General features: G+C 41.5%; 1 protein-coding gene across 5 annotated transcripts in view; it reads left to right on the forward strand.

The window, feature by feature from the left end:
* Positions 1-21,281: 21,281 nt before the first annotated feature.
* The window catches only part of LOC122629417 (transcription factor collier), a 76,904-nt gene continuing 75,445 nt past the window's right edge, over positions 21,282-22,740 (forward strand). For all 5 annotated transcript variants that reach the window (XM_043812803.1, XM_043812806.1, XM_043812805.1 and 2 more), the window contains exon 1: positions 21,282-21,798. In XM_043812803.1, the coding sequence (XP_043668738.1) occupies positions 21,728-21,798 (71 nt within the window). In that variant the 5' untranslated portion in view covers positions 21,282-21,727. The remainder of the gene's footprint in view (positions 21,799-22,740) is intronic.

Consider the following 22,740-nt stretch of genomic DNA (forward strand, 5'->3'; position numbering starts at 1 on the left):
CGTAGTGTTATCCTTTTCTCATTCGTTCCGTCTCTCTTCCGTACGTGTCCGTAGTATTTGGCAGCAACACACACACACACATATAGAGAGAAAGAGAGACACGGATACACATATATATAGATATCGTACAAGAGCACGAACCTCGTGACTTATAAAGTCGTTACTTTTGCAGTTTCGCACGGGTAGGAGCTCGAGGACAGCTAGAGAGGAGCAGACGGTAAAGGAGAAAGAGGAAAATGCTTGGACGGCGAGCGTATTGTTAATTTTTAATCGATCCAATATTTATAAAATCGTCCGGTCTCAGAGACTCGGCGAGATTTCCCCTGGTGACCTGACCAACTCTGCGTCGCGGTAGTTATATTGAAAAATAACCGTTCGTCCAAATGTTTGCATTCCTTTTTTTCGTCTGCTTTTTTACTCTCGCCTCTGGTGAACCTTCTCTCGTTTCTTTTTTTCAGGACTTTTGATTAAAGGTCTCGTCGTCGATCGACTCAAGAGAGAAAGAGAAAGAGAGAAATATCACAACCTGCAAGAAATGGTTTACTAAAGAAATATTCGCGAATATACTCGTGAAATACTCGTGAGTCACTTGGCCACGTGTCAAATGGACCGTGTCCTGCATTATTCTCTCCAAGATGGACCCGTCTTGCCGGTTGAGTTCACTTCCGTAAGGATAGGCCGAGATGGGCGACGCCTCGCGTACCTACCGAGATATCAACGTTAATATTTGAGAATTCGGTTATCGCGCGCTTAATATGCAAGGGGTTAATATGAAGGCGCCCCCCAGGAGTCGTAAGGTGGTGGCACACGTATGCTCCGGCTTATGCCAGAGTAACGTTACGTTACGTTACGTTACGTAACGTAACGTAACGTAACATAAGCGTACGTGAGTTTGCCTATATACATATGTTCACGCGTGGAACCCTTTACTTGTGAGCGAGTAGAGAAAGAGAAAGAGAGAGTGAGAGAAAGAGAAAGAGAGAGAGAGAGAGAGAAGAGATGAGATAGAGAGAGAAAGAGAGAAAGAGAAAGAGAGAGTCAGGACCAACGCTCGCTCTGCATATTTCATATTTATATTAACCTAATTAAGACATGTTGCCCCGCGGCTTAATGTAGATATGTGGAGTTTGTTTCTGAACTGGTATTCATTTTAATGGAATTTGTAATTAAATGAGCTATGCCGCGCCTCTTTCTCTCTTGCTCGCGTGTATCACGGGGTCATCTCGTTCCTCCCTCTATTCCTCCTTCTACATCTCCTCCTGACTGTCGTCAGAATACTGCCCGATCTCCGACTCCTTTTATTTCCACTCGCTTGTTTACCGTGAGACAACAAAATTCAATTCGTAGAGCCGAGAAAGTGGATGTGTGCTCACGCACGCGCGCGCACGTGTCTATGTATGTGGCAATGCACAAGCTTCAACGTAACACGCGAGAATTTCTTCCTTCTCTAGCGGTTTTCCTTTCCTTTCAAGAAAGAAGGCCATCGTGTCCGTTCTCTGGTAAATTAGAAGAAAACTCGATTCCTCGGAGAATAGAGTAACTCGAAAAAGTATTAATACGTCTTTGTCGTGAGATTTACTGCAAGAAAATAAATTATTATTTATTTGTTATTAAATCGAGATAGAAAAAAGTCGGCATAAGAGAATTAATCGGATTTGAAACACAAGCGTCGCTTTCTTCCACGACGATATTTAACGACGCATCGTTCATGATGAATTCCGTTTGCCTCATGTATACCTAGCACTTCATGAATATTGCAAGCTAGAGTGCGCAGTATTATTCGGTTACGAGGCGTGATTAGCGTCTCCGTCAACTCGCATCAAACTTTCCCGATTAATCAAGCTGCCTTGGCCCTACGGTGCGCCCAGTCCCTCACTTGCTCTTCCTGCTCCTCCTCTCTCTCTCTCTCTCTCTCTCTCTCTCTCTCTCTCTCTCTCTCTCTCTCTCTCTCTCTCTCTCTTGCAAGCCAACGTTCCTTCTCGTTCGTGGAAGGCAACCCCTTCGCGGTGGTGACGATGCCACCGTAATGTAAACTAATTAAACTGGAGGCTAGGCACTAATGTGTCCATTATGTCGTCCTGCCCTCGGCCCAGTACCGGACCCTCAAGTTCTCTCTCTCTCTCTCTCTCTCTCTCTCTCTCATATACAACCTCCCACGTGGTGGGTGGCTCGAGTATACTCCTCTTCTGACCTAACGACCTCACGTCGACCGCAAAACCAGAGGAAATGTTCGGGATAATGCGAACGATATCGTCTTAACCCTCTTTACGCGTCCACCTCTCCAACTTTTCCCAAATACGGTTCATTTTTAAATACAAAACAAACGATTTTCAACTAAGAAACGTCTTACTTTACTTAAACGAGATATATCGAGTCATTTGTCTACCCCTGATATTATCCTTACTCTAATTCTAATTAACACGATGGAGGGTCAAAACTCTAAACCAACTACACGGTTCTTCGTTACGCTAGAAGCTTGGACTTCTTCGGTCATATTAAACGCGAGTTCTTCCTACAGTCTGGCAAACGCAACCGTACAATCATCATACGTACGAGCTAACATTTATGAGGGAAGGGTGTACGCGACTATCAATTATTAACAGTTCCATCTGTCGGTACATCTTGCCAGATCCCTCCACTCATAGAATACCTACTATACATCAAGGGCACTACATCATATTACATGAGACTGTGAACCTTATGGCAAGTGCAGGATCCATTCTATTCGTTAAAATGTTTTTTTGCTGATCCCATTATTTGAAAGACAATCTTACTTCAGAATTTCGCGGAGAAGAATATCTTTTAGAAGAAAATCGTGCGTGAAAATGATCGTAAAATGATTGAAAACGAGGACTTAATTATCGTTAAGCTTTCATCGGTTATACTTTTCCTCCTGAACGAGCGTCAAAATTAACCTCGCAGGAGTCGTCCCTTCGTACGAGCATTTAGCAGTGTTTTACGCGCTGGAGAATGCAGCATGGTGTTTTAATCAAGTGCCATAGCATATTGCGCCCTGGGCTAAACGCGAGCCCATGCCATTCGCTCAGCGGGGTCTCCTCTTACAAATTGCTACCTATCGTGCCCACCCCCCGTAGCTATGTCAACGATACGTCATGACACTCTGAATGCATTATTGTAGGAGGATTCGACATTAGAGAGTATTGTGTTAACGTGGGTCACGTGTTCGAGAGAATATACTTCTCCCTGTTTTTCTTCTTTCTTTCTTTCTTTTTCTTTCTTTTTCTTTTCTTTTCTTTTTTTTTTTTTTTTTGATTTCTTGAATTTGAGACTCTTTCTCGACGTTTCGTGTCACGAGCTATGTAATGTACTTATTGAAAATTGATAAGGGATTCGATTTTTCATGATTCGAGTTATCGACGTTTCGAGTATATCCCCAAGTGGCAAAAAAAGTTCTTCGTATACTTTAATTTTATATAAGCTCGGTTAAAAAGTATGAAAATTGAAAATTTTCAATGATATAATCGATATGCTTCGTCATGTTTTAATCATTCGTTACTAACACGAGATTTCTATCGATCGCGAAAAGAGGAAGTTTAATCGACGTTTTCGCTCATAAAAGCGCGATGGTTATTATATTTTTACGGGCCAACTGTCGCGTCACAGCAGGTTCTGTTTATAGGCGTAAAACAATTTTCAGCATAGAAAATCACGCGTTATAGTTTCGTATTATAGCATAACGGGGCACCATTCACTCAGGGTTCATGGGGCTAGTGTGTGGCATTCGTTACGGGGGTATTCATAAACCATCATAACTTTGCCCTGGGTGGATCACTGCCCGCTCCCTACATCATCTTCCTTCGAATTTCGTTCTCGTAGCTTTCCTTTTACGAATCGATTCTCGAATTCTCCCAAAAATTATGCCATCTTTATATCGTGTTTATAGTTATTTTAACTAAATATTACCCGTAGATAAATTGTAAACTTGAAATTGATAGAATGAGATAGAAACAATAATGTATACAAGAAAGTAACAATAATCGAAGGAACGATAGAAAAAAAATAATACAAAGAAATTTGTTCGTCCGTTCAACAAATGTTTTGTTTATATTTTCAAGGCTACAACATATCTCGCGTTACATCGATGACGCGACATGTATGTTTTTATTTTCGAGTGAGCGGTCACATTGAATGTAACTCCGATAAGCCTTAAACCTTCTCAGTTTTATTGTTACCCTTGAAGAGGACGTTTAACAGATTTAGTCGACATCGCTCATCGTTGCGAGTAAGAATTTTATCTTTCGTAAGTAATAAAATCACGTATTCTTATTACGTTTTAATAATAAATTATCGAACCTGATAACTTTATATATTTTATCGTAAGTGCATCTTCTATCTCGTTTATAAATAATAAATATCGACCTCGTTCTTAAGGCGTTAACTTAAAAAGCTATTAATAAAGCTTTCAAAGTAAAATACATCGACGAATATTCGTCTCAGCGACGAAGGAGCTATACCAGCTCGTTTATGAGCGCGTAACAAGATTTAAAGGCTCTTCGTGTTCTCCAAGGTCGTAATATGCTAACGTGCCACCATCCACTCCTTAAGCTTAATCAAGTACGAACATGGAATGTCCACTTCTCTTCTCTAAACTTCGTTGATTCGTAGATTTTGTGATCTCGAAGAGTTTTATCATTTTTTAGTGTTCATACAGGAATTATATGATAATCGTGGGTCTCTACATACACAGCAGCCTTCAACTCCATAGTGAGACCCGGGCAATCGATATTGCGTTGTAACCTATATTATAGAATATTGTAATACGACGCAAGCACTGTTGAATTCTAATGTTTACAATTTGTTTTTCTGTCCTAAACGAATTATATCTTTAGCGAAATATTAATAAGTATCAATCGTCCTTCACTACACAACAAACATTTTTTTTTTTTTGAACGAACGTAGATAAATATCGAATATTATTATTCCAAGGAAAGAAATTTTTTGTTAGATTCGAGAAAGAGAATAGGTAGGATTCGTTGTAGATTTCAGGACACTACAGAATCCAAGACTTCTTCGGACAAGTTTAATCCGAGTCTCTCATCTCCGACGAAGCAGAATACGTGCACGAAAGCAAGTAGAAGCATAGGTATAACTACGTCGACCACTATCCCTGCTATCCTCTCGTACACGTCCCGAACGATAGTTTGCCAGAGATACGGACGAGTCCTGAAGGACTCGCAAACCCAACGGCTGGCCACTGTGCCCACGGGAGAAACCCCTGGAACTAGCGTCGAACACACCGGAGCGTAGGTGGAACTTTCGAATCCGCGAACTACAACTACCGCAGTTAGCTGCCTCGCTGTTTTTGATAAGGATATTAATAAAGTTTAACGCCCGCGGTGTACCAAGAGTAGAAAGGAAGAGTACGATACACGAACGTCCTTCGACGCAATGCGGAGATTATCTCCCTTCAAAAATATTTAATTTTTTCATAAGGATTCGATAAGCGAACTTTTTCCTTAGATTTTACAATCCGTACCATATAAACATTTCCAACAGATCACATTTTTATTTCTATACTTAACAGTTAAATAGGAAGTGACTTTATTAATTTTTTTTTTTATAAAATTCTTAACATTTTCTTCTTTAGGAAAATGGATAAATGAAAGACAACGATAAGATACGTATTTAGTAATAATTCGAACGATAGATCGATTATTTCATAGGTTTAGGATCAATTACACAGTATTGTTCCTCGATACATGTTAGCTTTAAAACGAAGTTTCTTGAAAAGTCATCGTTCCGAGATAAAACGTAGGTAGCCTGTTCTCTGTCTTCCTCTCTCTTTCTCCTTTCTTCGTACAGGGCAAGGTTGGGGTTGTACAGCTTTCAGCAGAGTCGGCAACAGGAGTTCCTGAGGTCGCGACGAAGGCACGAAGGCGGCTAGTGGCCCCCACAGGAGCTATGCACTGACTTTCGCCCCTATCTACCCTAAACCTCGCTCACTTCTGTTCCTTTCCTCACCCTTCTACCGGTGGATCGCTTCGTCCATCTCTCTCTTTCTCTTTGCTCTTCTTTCTTTGGACCTTTTCTTTCTTTAGTTTCGTCTCTTTTTCTCAAGTACTCGTTCCTGCTTTCCTTGGCCCAATTAATGATGGCGACGATATGGTGGATGCCTCCCGGCAGTCTCTTAAATTCTTTCTAGGTGTTCTTATGGTCGTCCAGCAACGTTAGTCTCAATTCTTTTTTTCCCTCTCTCTCTTTCTCTCTCTCTCTCTCTCTCTTTCTTTCTTTCCTTTTTATTTGTCTTCTTCGTCCACGAGTAGATTAAATCTTTCGTGCAATTCGCTCGGGAGAAACGATCGTCGCAATAAATGCGAGAGAACATCGACGTGATTAATAAATCTTTGATAATAATTACTCGTAAGAGGTAAATCGGTAAATTATTTTTCGAGGGAGATTTTAGTTTCTCGTATATATAAGATTTAGATTTCAGGTAAGAGCCGAAAAAGATTTTTCTTATGTAATTAGATACCTGACATATAAGATCGGCAAGAAATACGAAAGGTCGACGAAGGATACATCGGTTAGAAGAGAATAGAAGGAAACAAAAGCGCACCGTTGGGAACGTGGTCGAACTGCAAAAGAAAACCTTAGTCCGGCTCGTAAAGTGTCGTCGGACGAGCTTTAATTGGCGAAATATGCTAACAGTCGAGATCGCGATAAGATTTATTTGAATGGTTGTTATCTCTCTATATCCCTCCACGCGATCGTGACAACGTTCCTGGAAATTTATCAGAACCCTCGAGACCGCGACTGAAGAGAACTCGATGCCGTTGGACGACGCGTAGAAAGGTCATTCGTAGAGAGAGGAAAAAAAAAAGAAATAAATATTGGGGGAAAAAGAAAATGTTCTATTAAACTTACTTTTGAGTAAACAAAAAGAAAGAAAAAAGAAAGAAAGAAATAGTTAAAAACAGATAAGATTAATCTGTCTCTTTTAAATCTCTAGGAAAAGTTTGATAAATCATTTCTTCAGAGAGAGAAAGAGAGAGAGAGAGAGAGAGAGAGAGAGAGACGTCTTCTCTTCTTTTCTCTTTTCTTCTCTTCGTTGTGAATGTGAAAGGTAAACGACGATAGAAAAAAAAAATGGGAGGATCGAACGACGAGAAAACGTTGTACGTGCGATTCGTCGCGGTCGTAAACGTATTCGAGACCTTTTTTCCGGAACAAAGCAAGACGGAAATAGAAAGAAGGAACAAGAAGAAATGCGCGTTGTCAATTATATTTTTTCTTTATGATGGTTAAGAAAGCATGATGTTGGCTCATTGTTAACATAACCACGATATTATTTAACTATTTGACAGAACCGAGTACCTTTCTCCTTTTGATTTATTGACTGTTAATAGATTTTTGAACCCTTGCCAATCTGTTTCTTTATTTTACTCTGTGTTCCTATCTCTATCTCTTTTTTTTCTCTTGGTCTCTCTCTCTCTCTCTCTCTCTCTCTCTCTCTCTCACACACACACTCTTTTTCCAGTTTCTTTTTAGTTTTCGCGAAGGAAGAGAGGATTTCTTTCGTCGAGGTTTAACCATCCGGTCGACACACTTTCGTCCAGTAAAATTTGTTCGAAGGGAAAGCCTCGAGAAGAAAAGGGCGGATACCGAGTAAGCGCAAGCGAAATCCCAGGGCGTTCAACGGAGGATAATCCTTGAAATGGAGGATCATCCAATTACGGTGCAGGTGACCTGAGGATCATTTGTATTCATTTCGCCTCCGTCTTACCTTCTTGTTGAGAGTAGGTGAGCATCTTCGTCGCGAAAGAAAGCTTTCCTTCTTAACTTTGTACGTTTCTTTCTCTCTCTCTCTCTCTCTCTCTCTCTCTCTCTCTCTCTCTCTCTCTCTCTCTCTCTCTCTCTTTCTCCTCTTTATTGTTCGACTTTACCATTGTACACGTTCGTCGAAGCAAGAGATTATTTGTAAAAGGACGTTAAACAAAGAATAGAACATAGCTGGATTTGCTTTTCGAAGAGGCAAAGGACCCAGGGATTAGGAAATAAATGCCTGCTTTCTCATTGTCGATTAATTAATTTAATAACTTTTTAACATGATAAGACTACCGAAAAACCGACAGAAGGATGTTAATTTTAAAATCTTTTCTTAAGTAACGATCTACGATAAGATCGATCGATTCGTTTGGAAAAATGTCAACGATAGGTCAGAGTGTAACTAAAAGAGAACGTAATGCTTTTTGCAGAAATAATGTAGTGGTAGTGATGGTGATTGGTGAGAGAGTGGGGAGAGAGTATCACATATCACATAAGTAAGAGGAAATGCACATATGACGAGGTCTTCACGGCTCGTTGCACTCGTACGTAGTACCGACCGGAAGGCACGTTGGTATAATGGAGAAAGCGTGCACTTGTCCGATCTGCTGTGGTCTAAAATCTGACGCTCCCTTCTCTGCGATAGAGCACCCTCTTCTTCTCTATCTATCTATCTATCTATGTATCTATCTATCTCTCTCTCTCCTTCTCTTTCAGTGATGGCCTCGTTGCCCTTACAACTTTGGATATCCCGTATATCTCCTTGTTGGGAGAGAGTTTGAGCGATAGCCGCGAGACATCGAAGAGAAGAAGGGTGCTTTAACGTGAAAGTTGAGGGGAGAGAGGACGACGAGCAAGTTGAAGAAGAAGAGGAGAAAGGAGGAGGGGAGTGAGCTCGCATCTGTTTGCAATTGAAACAAGTGCCTCGAATCTAACGATTTGATGGTTTTGGTGGTCGTTTAAGAGCGTGTATCTACTTGGAGAACTTTTCGAGTGCGATTAGAAATCGATAGTTTCGGAATATCGATATTTGCATTTTTATCTTTTTATTTTTCGTATCTCTATTTCTCTCTTATAAGACGTTACGATGATGATGCGTCCTTATTCGAGATAGGTAAGAAGAATATCGCGAGGGAAAGAGAAATCATAGCTTCGTGTAGATACAATGGACGAGAAAGATATAGTCTTTACCGACTATACAAAGTCATTCTCTTTATGGACGAATGTCGACGGTCGTTTTCACGTGGGTAAGCATAGGTGATGTTTCAATAAGAGTCGACGGTTAGAGGACGGCTCTAACGTGCATTTTGGCTTAGAGGCATTGTCATACTGGTATCTGAACGACCGTGCGCCGTAACAATATCGCAAATATCATACTCTCTCCGTTTTCTACCTTCTGTACTATCGTAAACGTGATATCATATTCCCAATACTTACTTTTGATTATGCTCTTACGAGACTCCACGTAAACTCATCGTGGAAATTTGAATAACCGGAATACGGAATAATAGCCATTAACGTTCTTGGAATTATCTACTATCGATTTATTTTCTTAAATCGAATTTAAACGGGATCGTTGACTCGTCCCCTTTATTCATTTAGACATTCATTTGCGTACTCAAATCGAATCGTTAAACGAATTAATGGTAACATTGAATTCATAGTATTTGTGACAGGTGTTCGATCATCGCTCTTGTCTCTTTTATCAGTAGGTACCTTGCGTAAACGATGAAGAGATCCAATGTCGTCGTACGAGCATGGTAGAGATGACAAGGGATGAGAGGGGTGGTAGGATGGTGCACACGGTAGTGGTAGACACAAGAGAACAGGATAAAGAACGGCTTTGTGCGAGCTCGTTGGGGAGGGGTGGAAGGAGTATAGGCGTCGAGACGCCTCGTTGGTCACCAAAGGACGATACCTCTCTCTCAATCTGTCATAGCGGTCGCGAAAGCGTGCCTCTCTCTACGATTTACCCATCTCTCTCCCTTAGCCTCTGTTTATAGACACCAACGCAGCTACGAGTCCATAATCCAAACAGAGGGTTCCGCACTCACTCACCGTAACCATACGCCATGTGTTCCTACGCCGATGGATAGGCTACGAGCGCAGAGACGGCTAAGTACTCGTCGACAGAGACTACAGACTGTACCTCTATCTCTCTCTTTCTCTCTTTGTCTTTGTCTTTCTATCTGTTTTTCTCTATTTTTTATTTTCACAAAAAGTTCAAGCGCTCAATGAAACATCAAACACGTATTTGTATTTAATACTCGCAACTGCAATTAGATCATTACTTGAATTTAACATATTAGATCCGTTGCTTGTCTATGTGTTTCTTCTTTTCCTTTTTTTTTTTTAATTTTTTGTAATCCAATTTTTCTTCCCTCTCCTCTCCCTCCCCTTTTTATTAGTTGTATTCAAAAATAATGTAAGAGAAATAAAGCCATTTCCGGTAGACTAGTCAGATCCGAGCAGGAGAACGCTAACGACTAGCGACTTTCGCGAACCTAACAGTAGGGCGATCTAATCCGGTCAATCCTCTTCGTCGAACGATAATTAGACTAGGCCGTAGATGGACCGACTCGTCATATTTCGACGTAAATCCTCGGTAAATCTCAAAACCATCTCGTGTTACGAAATATCGTCTATCCCGAAAGAATGATTCATGATTCACGTAGCTTTTCAGAAAGATCTTCGTGAAGGATCGTTGTTTTATGTTTTTCTTTTTTTCTTTTTTACGTTACGTCGACGTTAATTTATAGGTCTCGGTGCGTTAATTTCACCCGGAGCAAACATGTGGTGTCTCGACCAAAACTCTTGTGTACTTGGTTGCGCAAGAAGAATTCCAGCCCTTTCGTGAAACCACCCCGTTCTTTCCTCTTCGTATATACTATCCCGAAGGACCCCCTCGATCGAGATCGACCGCCGCACGCTAATTCACGTTCGGTGACGTCTCGTTGCCTTCGTAACAAGTACCATTGTTCGCGCTAACTCGATCGAGCGCCATTACTCTCCCCTCTTTCTATTTCCCGAGAACCTCAACGTACTGTGGCTGTTGCTGCTGCTCTTGCGAGCGCGTCATTTAAATGGCACCTGTGGTGGAAGTAATGCTCAGTGAACAATTTTCGAAGATGGATCGTATCGAACAAACCGAGACGTTTGTTTGAAAACAAAGATTCTTCGTCCGCATGGTCCGATCTACGACCTACGATTAGTTTTATTTTCGACGATTTCAAGGGCGTTCGTTCGTATACAAAACATCCTTTTAAAGTTCGACATGGAACACGTAGAAGATAGAATAATTGAGTAAGTACTTATCTAACTGTGAATCGATCGAATTGAGAACGAAGAAAATTTCTAATAAATGTTCTAATCTATCGATCTAGTTTAATTGGAAGAATATCTCGTGATGTTTCAATAACGGATGAACGCTTGACAATAAACAGACATAATTGCTAGAGTATCGCCTCGATAGGTACAAGCAAACAGCACGGGTGGCTTTCTCTCCTCGCCCATGTTCCCTGTATTTCGGCGTATTTGTACCTTGTTATCAAATGCAAGCACGCGAGCTTGTAGCTGTACCCACCGTCCTCCTCTCTTTCCTCATGGTGTCTCCCTTTCTCTCGCTTTTTCTCCCTCTCTGGACGTTCAACCTGTCGTTCCTCACTATGCTATTCTCTCTCTTTCTCTTTCTCTCTCTCTTTCCCTCCCTCTCTCTCTCTCTCTCTCTCTCTCTCTCTTTCTCTCGCTCATGCATACACACATACACATACACACGCATACATGCGTGTACACACCTTTCCTCCTGCAAACGTTACCTCTCTCGTTGTGTGTCCTGTATGCAAAGCAAATGTATTATATCACACAGGCCCCCAGGGCTGCATTACAAGCCCGATCGTAGTAGGTTTCCAGGCGTATTATTACGACCGTAAAAATGCAACCCCGTATTTCGCGAGTACGACGAACTAAACCGCCCGCTAATTCCATTTCGCGAACGCGACGAAAAGGCATCGCATAGGACTAGGGGAGGAGTTTGTGGTAACTTCTTTTTCTATTTTTTGTTCTCCTTTTCTCGTTCTTTTTTTTTTTTTTTTTTTTTTTTATTTGAAGAACAAGATTTTTTTCTCTCTCCTCTCTCCTTTTTTTTTCTCTTTGCGCTAAGAGGCCGAACCGTTTTCTCAAGCAAGATGAAGAAGACCACAGGAGAGATAATAAAAGCTGAACAATCAAGGTGAGATGCGTGTGTATAGGGAAAAAGCTACGGGGGTTGGAGTCTTGAAGGAAGAAAAAGAAAGAAAAAGGAAGGAAGGAGGGAGGGAGGGAGGTAGAAAGAGAAAGCTCGTCGAATTGATGTAGATAGTAGAGGGGTTGGAGGAACGATAAAAAGTAACTTTATGACCTAACGAAATTATAACGATGTAACGAACGATGAACCAATTTCGATTTACTCAAAGATTTCACTTCACGTCAACGAACCTCGTTTATTTTTCCAAGTTCGCGGTAAAATAAATTTTTCGAAATTGATCGAAATAAAATCTTGTTGAATTTTTCTGACTGTCTCTACGAAGTATAAATAGATATAACAATGGATTTACTGAGAGAAAACAAGAACGACCGGGGCGTCAGAATTAAGCCAGCCGTGAAACAAACAGTGGATATTGCACGCAATGTGTCGGTGCCCTGGCTATGGAAGCAGTCCTCTGCAAACACGTTAATGTGCGAAATACACACATCCCGTTCTACCTAATATTGCGAGAACGTCGTTGGACGAGACCGTGATGCATTGTCCTTTCGTTGGAAACCGGTGGTTTGATTGCCCGCTGGGAACACCGAGATATTGCCACGCCAATGTCCGCTGATAGTTTATAGTGCAAATAACGTTCGACGCTTAAACGTCGATTATATCACGTTACGAAATGTAAAAAATTTGGAAAATTGTCTATTTTGTTAGAGAGAGAGAGAGAGAGAGAAAGATAGAAAGAGAAAGGAAAAAAATAAAATACAATAGGTATACGAAATAGCTCGCGATATAATAATTATTTTAAACGTCCCACGTAAAATTCAGAGAATATACGTAGCTAGAATTTGTAAATGATAGGAAGTATACATAGGAGAAGAGTGAAGGGGGGAGGTGGACCAAAGGGGGTTGGCACGGGTGCGTTTACGCAATTACTCGATATTACTGCTCTGGGCTCCGATAACTCCGCCAGCTCTGTACCAATAAACGCATAATCTCGTAATACCATTGATTTTCAATTCGTTATTTACTCGCCCCCGGTGGGGTTCTCAAACGGAAGAAGTGATTTTGCGCGGTTTAATCGAGTCGTCGATCTGCTGTTCGTCGCTCGTGCTGAGAGAGAGAGAGAGAGAAAGAGAGAGAGAGAGAGAGAGAGAGAGAGAGAGAGAGAGAGAGAGAGAGAGAGAGAGATGCATTAAAACGTGTTTAGCTTTTAAAGATAGTTTTAGTTTTAGAATCGATTTTACGATCCAACGTTATGGTTCTTCTTTTATTAACAGATAGATCAATCGACTTGGCTGAGAATGTTATTAGAAAAGTGGAGAATGATGAATGGAAAAATCAAGAAACAGGATAACCGTATTTGTACAATAGAATGAGAATCGCGGTTGCGTTAACCGTAGAACGACTGTTCGATAATTATAACAAAATACGCTAATATCGTTCTCTCCGTATGAACGGCAGGTCAGGCGACCCTACATACATCGGGCTGTATCGTGTATGTATTCGCGTGCACACGGACTAGGAACGAACCGTTTCAAGCGCGTAATGCATGCGTTATTAACATTGGCAATTTTTCGTATTAATTAACCGGGAATATGCGGTGGCGCCCAATTAAAGCCGATAAAATGTGCATGCTGTTGTCCGGTATGGCGGTCACCGGAAGAAGAGTGCATTTATCGGTATCATCTGGTAAATTAAGCATTACCAATGCACCGAATTTACGTTTCTACTATGTACCTATGTATGTACGTCCGCTCGCAAGTTTGATAAATCTCTATATGATAACTTTAAACGCGAATCGACCGGTTCGACGATTAATCGATATATTCTGGGAATTGTTACGAACGGATTTTCATTTGCGTTCTAATTATATTTAACGAGATAAAATATAGGTGACCTCTTATAGAGACATGCATGTCCCGTATATATGTGAAAATTTTATATTTTTACAAAGGACTTTGTTGTTTTCTTCTACATTAAGATTATAGACGATTCAATATTAACGCGTGAAAAATGTTATCTTTTTCGAAGCGATATGAGAATGTGGAAGAAAGAGGATCGATATTCGAAGGAAGAAGAGACGTCTTCTTTGCTTCTTGACGTCATCGTCCGTCTGTAAGTTTATGCAAAGGGGGTGGCAGGACATCGGGTTGGCGGGCAGTGGGTACCTACATAGAAGAACAAGATGGCGTCCTCCCAAGAGAGTTCTCGAACGAGGCCGCAATCCAGCGAATACACGTCTTACCATCGCCGACGACGACAACGAAGACGACAACGACGACGACGACGACGACGACGTCGACGATGTTCGAGGCTTCTCCACCCCCGTCTTTCCACCACCTCGTCCACCTCCCTCCGTTGCAAAAGCAGCAGCATCGACGTCTTCCACTCGCGCAAACTTTCCTTTATCGACCATGCGAAAAGTTAGCACGAGCGTGCACGTGAGTCCTCTTGCATTAGAGAAACTGATCCTCTAATTGTATTAACTAGTTAGAGATCGAAAGAGTCACGGAAAGACATTTGTCTTGGAATTAAACAATACGAATCTTGTACGATATAGTAGAAATTTCTTCTATCAGATCATTTGTTATCGTAAAATCAATTTGCGGCATCAATCTTTCTAATGGTAATATATATTTTTTTTTTATTTATGGCAACGTTTCATTCTATATCGTTGTATCTAATCGTATTTGATAAATGTATGACGAATGATTTCACGTAAATGCGTTTATAACTTACATATTACGTGTTAAATATATATAGCAGATATATCGATGGCACGTGTATCAAAAACATGATAATAATTTTTCGCAAGAAAAGTTACATTTTCGATTAATCTTTTTCTTCGGGCCACGGGCTGATAGTCGAAGTTCTCGCCAAGCTGTACCTAGGGCTCTCGAGGGTATCCTACTCCTAACCGAAGTGCCTTTCTATCCCATACTGTCCTATCGCCACTCACTGGAACGATCTCTCGACCTGGACGCATCGTTAGGCTTTGGCTAACTAGCTGAATTCCCTCCGTCCATCCCCAAAATGATCGGTTAACGACCGACGCCACGAGCGACCCTCCGCGAATCTTCGATAAAACCACCCCCGAATATGCTGCTCTCACGATCATTTCTCTCGTACTTACAATTAACGTTATAGCGTGGACAAGCTATTTTTGTTGATTGAAAGATACGAAATCTGATTTTCTTTCTCTTTTGTTTCTTCTTTTTATTTATTTTTTCCTTCGAGCTTTGTGATAATTTTATTTTCGAAGAAAAAGAATTAAACGAATAAACAATGAATGTTAGAGAAGAAGAATCGAAGACGAGGGTGATAAATCACGAAGATAAATTGTGATGGTTACGTGGAAAAAATAGAAGAGAGAAGAAACCAAAATCTTCTGAATTACAAGGGAACGATTGGAAATGGAAAACGCGTAACTACGTACAGCCTATCCACTTATATTAGATAGCTAGATATACATCATATAAAGGGGATCGTAGAAACTCGTGGTCAGTCGAGTGACCATCCTGGCTTATAACTAATTCACGCGAACGTAGATCCCTGGATATAAAAATAATTTGGTTTATGGAAACAGACGCGTCCTCGATCCCCGTTTTCTCTTGCTTAGGTATCTATGCCCTTCGATATCCTGAGAATAAATCATGAAGTGGTTGTCCGAAGACGGTCGAAAATGCATCAAATTTTCTTATGTTAGCTTGACACTATCGTGGATTTTCATTTCGTTTATCGGATCGTTTCAAATATACCATCAGAATTTTAAGCGACATCAAATATAACGTAATCATTGCAAATTTGATGAAAGCTGTATTAAATTGTAACGATTTAATCGAATATGATATTATCGTCACTGTGATATATTTCTCGGGGTCAATTTACAAACGAATATTATATAGATTATAATATAGTCGATAAAAAGTTTTATTAACTTTTGAACAATTTTACGATTCTACATTAAAATATCATCAAACTGTTGAGTTGACGATCGTTGATTTCGTAATATGAAAGAAGTATGTTTCCTGTGAAATCACGCCTTGTACCTTATCTCGAAAAGTGGAAAGGATTAACGAGCTGGCTCTCTTATCGGCATCGAGGTAAACCCCAAAGGGCCGGAGGAACAAAAACGCAACGGCTAATGACGTTGACGCGGCAACCTGTTGTCCAGCCCTTTTGAATGGGAGTACAGGAGTAGAGAAAAAGAGAGATAAAGAGAGAAAGAGAGAGAGAAAGAAGAGAGAGGGTCAGAATGGTCGTGCTAATAAATGGGCCCAGCTCGGGTGGCGCATCTGCGTAGGAAAAAGTTGAACCGAAAAACTCGAGCACCATCCCTGAGGGTGTGGAAGGTTTGCTGTGCTCGCGCCCCCGCTTTACCCCTCGCATTATCATTATAATCGCACACCGATGTGCTGATCAGACCGTATTGTCGTGCCAAATGCTCGAAGAACGAACTAACATAATCGTACGTCTCGAGATTTTTCATTGATGATATTTTTCTAACAAATTTTGGTTGTACGTATTAATCATCCTTAACCAAGATATGTCCCTTCTTTAAAGAGGATAGATTTTTGAAGCGATAAATAATTATAACAATTCATACTAACGAAAAACGGTGGTAATCGTTAGGTAGCAAACCACACAAAAGACCCAACTCATTGAAATCGATTCGATGCGGTGATTCGCCCTTCGGCTCGATTCGTTTTGGGTTTTACAACGGTGAAAAAGATCGACGAGTCCTGCCGTTTTAATGGAGAAGACTAAAAATAATCGAGTCCTGGCACTTCACGAATCGTTTGCGAATGCAAACAAACTTTGTCATAGAATTTTTAGATACTTCGGTTCAGCACACATGTTCCAAGCTTTTTCTCTTAAGAAAAAAAAGAGAAAGAAAGAGAAAAAGAGAGAGAGAGAGAGAGAGAGAGAGAGAGAGAGAGAACGTAGGGGGATGCCGCATAAGCGTCACATATGTCAGGGCCCTTTTTGGCAGGACCCTTCTCCGTTCGTTTCTACGATCTACCAGCAATGGTACTTTAACAGCTTTCATCGGAGACACATTGTATTACGTGGTCTTTCACAAGTGCGTCTGTCTCTTCGCGAAGATGCGTCTGTCTAATTTTTTTTTTTTTTTTGAACTTAACCACCTAGTGACCCTTCTTTTTTGAATCAAATTCTTTTCTTGTTGTTTCTTACAAAAAGAAAAAAAGAAAAAGACACACTTCTCTTATCATCAAGTTGGTCAATTAGAAATGGAAACGATCGAGATAGAAAAAATGAGAAAAAGGGAGAGAAAGAGAGAATGAACTCGTTGACAGTTTTATTCGCAAGCGTTTAAGCTTAGAGGGAGAAGGTTGAATCGGCGGAGAAGGACAAACAGGAAAACCAGGATCGAAATATTATCATAGCAGTGTAATAGGCTTAGAGTGTCTCCTGCGTGTTTCTCATTGCGGGGTGCATTGCAAGCCATTGCAAACTGTGGTGACAACATCGAGAAGTCCGACCCTTCCATGCGGTAATTGGATCTCGCCGGTACGCCGATGTTCATTTGACATCATTCGAATACTTAGGTACCCTGACACCGTTTGTTATTGGATTAGTTGAATATTTTCGATGCGTTTAAGAATACGTATCCACATAAATCGTGAATATTTTTCTTTATTCATTCGTATTTATTTACGTATTGATTAACGCTAGATTTATGAGCGTCCCCATTGTATACTCATTCTCATTGATACTCATCCTATTGACGGGTCTTTTAAAATGCGTCTTTTTCTTATATATATATATATATATTTATATATTTATTTACTTATTTATTTATTTATTTCGCTTGTAGTAACGTAAATTCATTCAATTTCAGATCAATTATGAATTAGAAGAACGAATGGACACGTGCGTTCTTAAAATCATTAGAGCGATCAAAATCAAGATGAATGGTATTCATCGAGAAAATGATATTCATGATTTCCGTAATTTCAGGTATGATTTTTCAAGTCTGTCGAATCAATGAGTTCCGTAAATGATATTGAAAAGAAAAAATCGTGTAATGTCCTAAAAAATCCTATATGTATACGTATAAATAATTGTAGTTGTTTTTCTTGCAGCTACTGATTTATTTCATCATCGTATGGCAGCATATGGAATTTTTTTGTTGGGAAGCTAAGAGGTATTTCTCGGCTGAGAAAGTGTCAAAGAAGCAAAAGGAGCGTTATTTCCAAATGGGCTTTCGTACTCCAGACGCGAAGTCGTTGCCATAAGGTGGCAATGTTACAGGCCGTTGGGCAACCGAGAGGGATCTCATGAATCACGGCTCTGAAACGAAGCGAGCGAGCGAATGAGCGAGCGACAGAGAGAGAGAGAGAGAGAGAGAGAGAGAGAGAGAGAGAGAGATAAAGAAGGCTTTAAACAAAAAAAAAATAAAAGGAAGATTGAAACCGGTTTGGCACGCGCTCATCTCCCAAGCTTCGCAACGACGCCTGCAGACCCTCATTAAATTTCTTCATTATCCTCTCGTGCGATGAATAAACGTATTCTATATATATAGCTTTGATTCTTTAACGTTCGAATCCATCGTTTAATTTCCACAGAAAGCAAAGTGACATCGTTCGCGAATACAAAATACCAAGGGAAGGGAGAAAGATGCCAAAGTTTTTCAAGTTCGTGAAATGAAGAAGGAGACTGGGCGAAGGGGTGGACGAGAGGATGGAGGAGTTAGCGTGCGGGGAGAGATGGCAAATTACCCGTTACAGAACGCATTATCTTTACTCGATGGAGCCCGTATTTTTTCGCACAGTGATTCTCAATCGTGGAGAAGTAACTCAAGGAGAGATAAAAAAGAAGAAGAAAGGAAAGAGAAGAGTCTCTCTCTCTTTTTACTCCCTAAATACGACCCTCCTTCGAGGATAATAAATTTATTTCGAAGCGGATTTCATAATTACTTTTTCAAATCCCTCCCCTCAGATTCTTTCTTGATCGAAGAAGAACTCTTAGTGTTTTTCTCTATGTCTTTTAGTTGGTATCGAAAGAGTAGTTCTTAAAGACTGACTCGCACAGGTGTCGATCCGTAATTGGAGGATAGGCGACTGCGAATCGAGAGGAATAAAGCGGCACAGAACGAGAAGAAGAATCGAGTCGACGATGGTTTCTCCTGAGGGAGAGATCACATAGTTCCTGGTACTTGATTGTCGTTCGATAAAAACTGGAGCGAGTCTAGGTGCGACTCCGCGAGGCGTAGCCGTCATTAAACGCGTCTCGTGTCTACGGCATGCTCCGGCATGCCATCGAAAAGGACACTGACACCACAAGCATTAACTCGAAGTCGAGTTAGTCGCGCACGTGCGTTGCGGAGTTAGCTCGTCGTTGGCACCTTTCGGAATGTCGCGAGTAGTCGATTCTTGTCGATTCTCGTCGATACTCGTCGTCCATCCTCTCGGCGAGTCCCTCGCGGCGATTTTCGAATCTCTTCTTGCTCGGATCCACCTCGAATAGTTTCCCTTATACTAGCAAGACTCACGAGCGCAATACGGCAAAACTATCTGAAGTAGTTCTTTAAACGGTAGGATCGTTGATCGAATCACAGGAATTACCGATGTCGTACTTTGCATACAGACGATATATCCGTGCTTGTTCGCAATAGACGCAATCGTCTCTCATACGTCTACGGAATTCGATCGTTTAAGGGATCAAAAGCTAAATAAGTCGGAAATCGGGCAATTACATGTTCTCCTACATGTTGGATTTCGACTGGTTGGTTGTTTAAAAGGCCAACAAGAATGTCAACATTTTTTCTTCTTTTCTAAAAGAACAAGACGGAGAGAAGCAAATACTCTCTCGGACCATGTTTTATAACATGCCTGAGGTCTAGAAAAGCAAAAGGAAAAGAAAAGAAACAGAAACGACAATAACGAAAAGGGGCTGCGAGGAAAAAAGAAAAGAGAGAGAAAAAAATGGAAAGACAAAGGGAAAAAATAAAATGGAACAGAGGAAACGAGAACGAAGAAGAAAACGTCATGTAAAAGTTAAAAAAAACAATTTCTACAGATCGAAGAAACGTCGTGATAGAGTAGTACGAGAGGAGAACCGACACAGCGAGGTCGCCTGGTTTGCGGCGCGCACCGCAATGATAAAACCTCGGAGAACGACCACAGCGGCGCCAGCGTCGTAAGCGACGGTGATAGGCGTGTCGTAAGGTCGGCGCACAGCTTTCCCGATTGGTCATCGTATGGTATTACGATTGGTCGTTGACAAAAAATGGGCGTGTCGAGTGAGGTCTCGAAACGGTGTGCGCGGCGCGGCTCGTTCGGCCTCGTTCGGCCTCGCCCACCAACGGGAGAGCTTTCCCGTGGGCCGAGCCCGTTGGGACTCGCTGGCACGCCGCTCGTGCCGGCCCTGACACATTCGACAAGCGGCGCCGTAACGGGAAGCAACGCGCGGCTGGGGACCTCGCTTGGAAACGCACTCGAGCTGTTCTGCAGCGCGCGAGACGACGACAAGCACGACGACGTGATCTCTTCTCTCGGACGTCAACTGCGAGAAAGAGAGAAGATAACAATACCTACGCGTACTTGGAACGTATATACATATACACATAACGTATACCTACACGTACATATATACATACATACATATATATACACATATATACGTATATGTATACACGTGAACACGGAACACTAGACGATCCGATCGTCGACTTGACTTCTCAGAACGATCATACGCGTTCCTCCTCGGTCGTTGTCGTTCGTTCTGAAGGCGACGAGGAAGACGACGAGGACGGCGAAACGGAGTAAGAGTCTCAGGAGCATCGACGAGAAGAGGAAGAAATAAGGAGAAAAAGAAGGAAGGAAGGAAACATCGAGTGAGACGAGTAGTAACAGTGGTGTTTCTAACACGGACGAACGAAGAGGATCGACAAGAGACAGAAAAAGAGAGAGAGAGAAAGAGACGGATAGACAGACAGAGAAAGAAAGAGAGAGAGAGAGACAGATAGCGAGAGAAAGAGAAAGTGAGTTTTCGCGGTAATCGAGTGCTTTTTTGTGAAAGACACGTGAGGGAGTGCGCGATCGATCGTACTCTCGTGGGGGAGGGGGGGAGGTGCCATCGCGCGCAGCCACGCGGTTTCCGTACTACTCTCTTCTATACAAGAGAACGAGAACGAGAACGAGAACAACAACAACAACTGCAACAACGAAAAGCAGAAGAAAGTAACGAGAAATTGAAGGTGAACAGAGAGAGAGAGAGAGAGAGAGAAAGAGATAGAGATCGTCACGTGGGAAGGATTGGCTAAGTATCGATGAACTTGAAAAAGGAATCGATAAGAGGAATCGTTTGGAAATTGTCGATCTTTGTGGGAGGAGGATTAAATATCTAAGTAGTTATTTCTCGTCGTTTATTTTACGGTGATTGAGAGAGTGAGAGAGAATAGAAGAAGGAAGGCTGTTGCCGCAGGAGATCCCTTACGGCTTCACAACGCGGTCCGACGAGTGGAGCGGTCTCCTGCCCAGCTCCACGATCGTGGGTGCTGGGGGGTCGCCATGGCTCGGCTTGGGTGCCGCCGGTGGCACCGGTGCCACCACCGGAGGCGGAAGTCCCGTCGAACTCGAGGGACACTGGGGACGGAAGCTCTACGGTGCGAGCGTTGCCCCACCACCCCCGCCACCTCATCACCACCCACGCGCTCCTCTCGTTTTCGCGCCTCAGGACATGAGGCAGATACTCAAGGAGGAACCTGTGCCACGTGCCTGGCCTCAACCCGCCATTGCCGATAACGGAACGTGAGTTATTTCTTCTTTTTTCTCTTTCTTCTTCTCATTCTTATCATTTTATTTTCTCATTTATCAGCGAATAATATTTCTTCGTAATAAACGTTTATTTTCCTTTATTTTCGTCGGATACGACGACGATCCCTTTTTATATTCCGTGTTTCTTTTCTTTCTCCTTCTTATTTTCTTTCTTCGACCGAATTTTCATTTCCAATGGACTTGTTTGTTAAAGTCGAGAGACGAAAATTCTTGATCGAGATTCGTTATTAATTTTTGCTCAGTACGTACGTGTATACGGAAATCGATCGATATTTCGTTACGACGAACGACGTTGAATTCATTCCCGTATAATGTGTGTTGTAATAACTAGGAAAATTTATGGGTCACGATGTTTCGTAGAAAATTACCTTTGACGAAGTTAATTCGTTCTTGTGCGAGAAACTTCGCGTGCCGTCGGACGGAAGACGCTGTTTGGCGGCTTGACAAGCGTTCGCAGAAAAAAGGAAGAAAACGAATATTTAATAATTTGATTTATTTAGATAGAGTTGCGAATAAAAAGAGCAACATCCTTCGATTGCGATATCGAGAAATCGACGGATGATGTTTATCTCGTTGCGCTATATTCACAACTTTTTTTTCGATGTAAAACTCTCGCAATAATCGAGACTGCGATTTTTTTTTTTTATGTATTAATTTCGAACACGAAATAATCCTCCAAAGTTTCCAAATTGAACGTCCTGTCGTATCGTTTTCGGCGTCCACGTACGTCCTCGATTGCTGCGATCGTATTTTTTAATTACCGTACCACGCGCGTTGCGGATTACATCGTTCGATATCGAATCGATATCTCGGACGAGAATTCTCATAAAAATATGACACGAATAAACGAGAAATACGATTACCTCTGAAATACCTACCATTGTAATAAGTAACAATCTTGGCCGTCCAATTAAG

Source organism: Vespula pensylvanica, chromosome 5 (genome assembly GCF_014466175.1).
Source record: "Vespula pensylvanica isolate Volc-1 chromosome 5, ASM1446617v1, whole genome shotgun sequence".
Classification (NCBI taxonomy): domain Eukaryota; kingdom Metazoa; phylum Arthropoda; class Insecta; order Hymenoptera; family Vespidae; genus Vespula; species Vespula pensylvanica.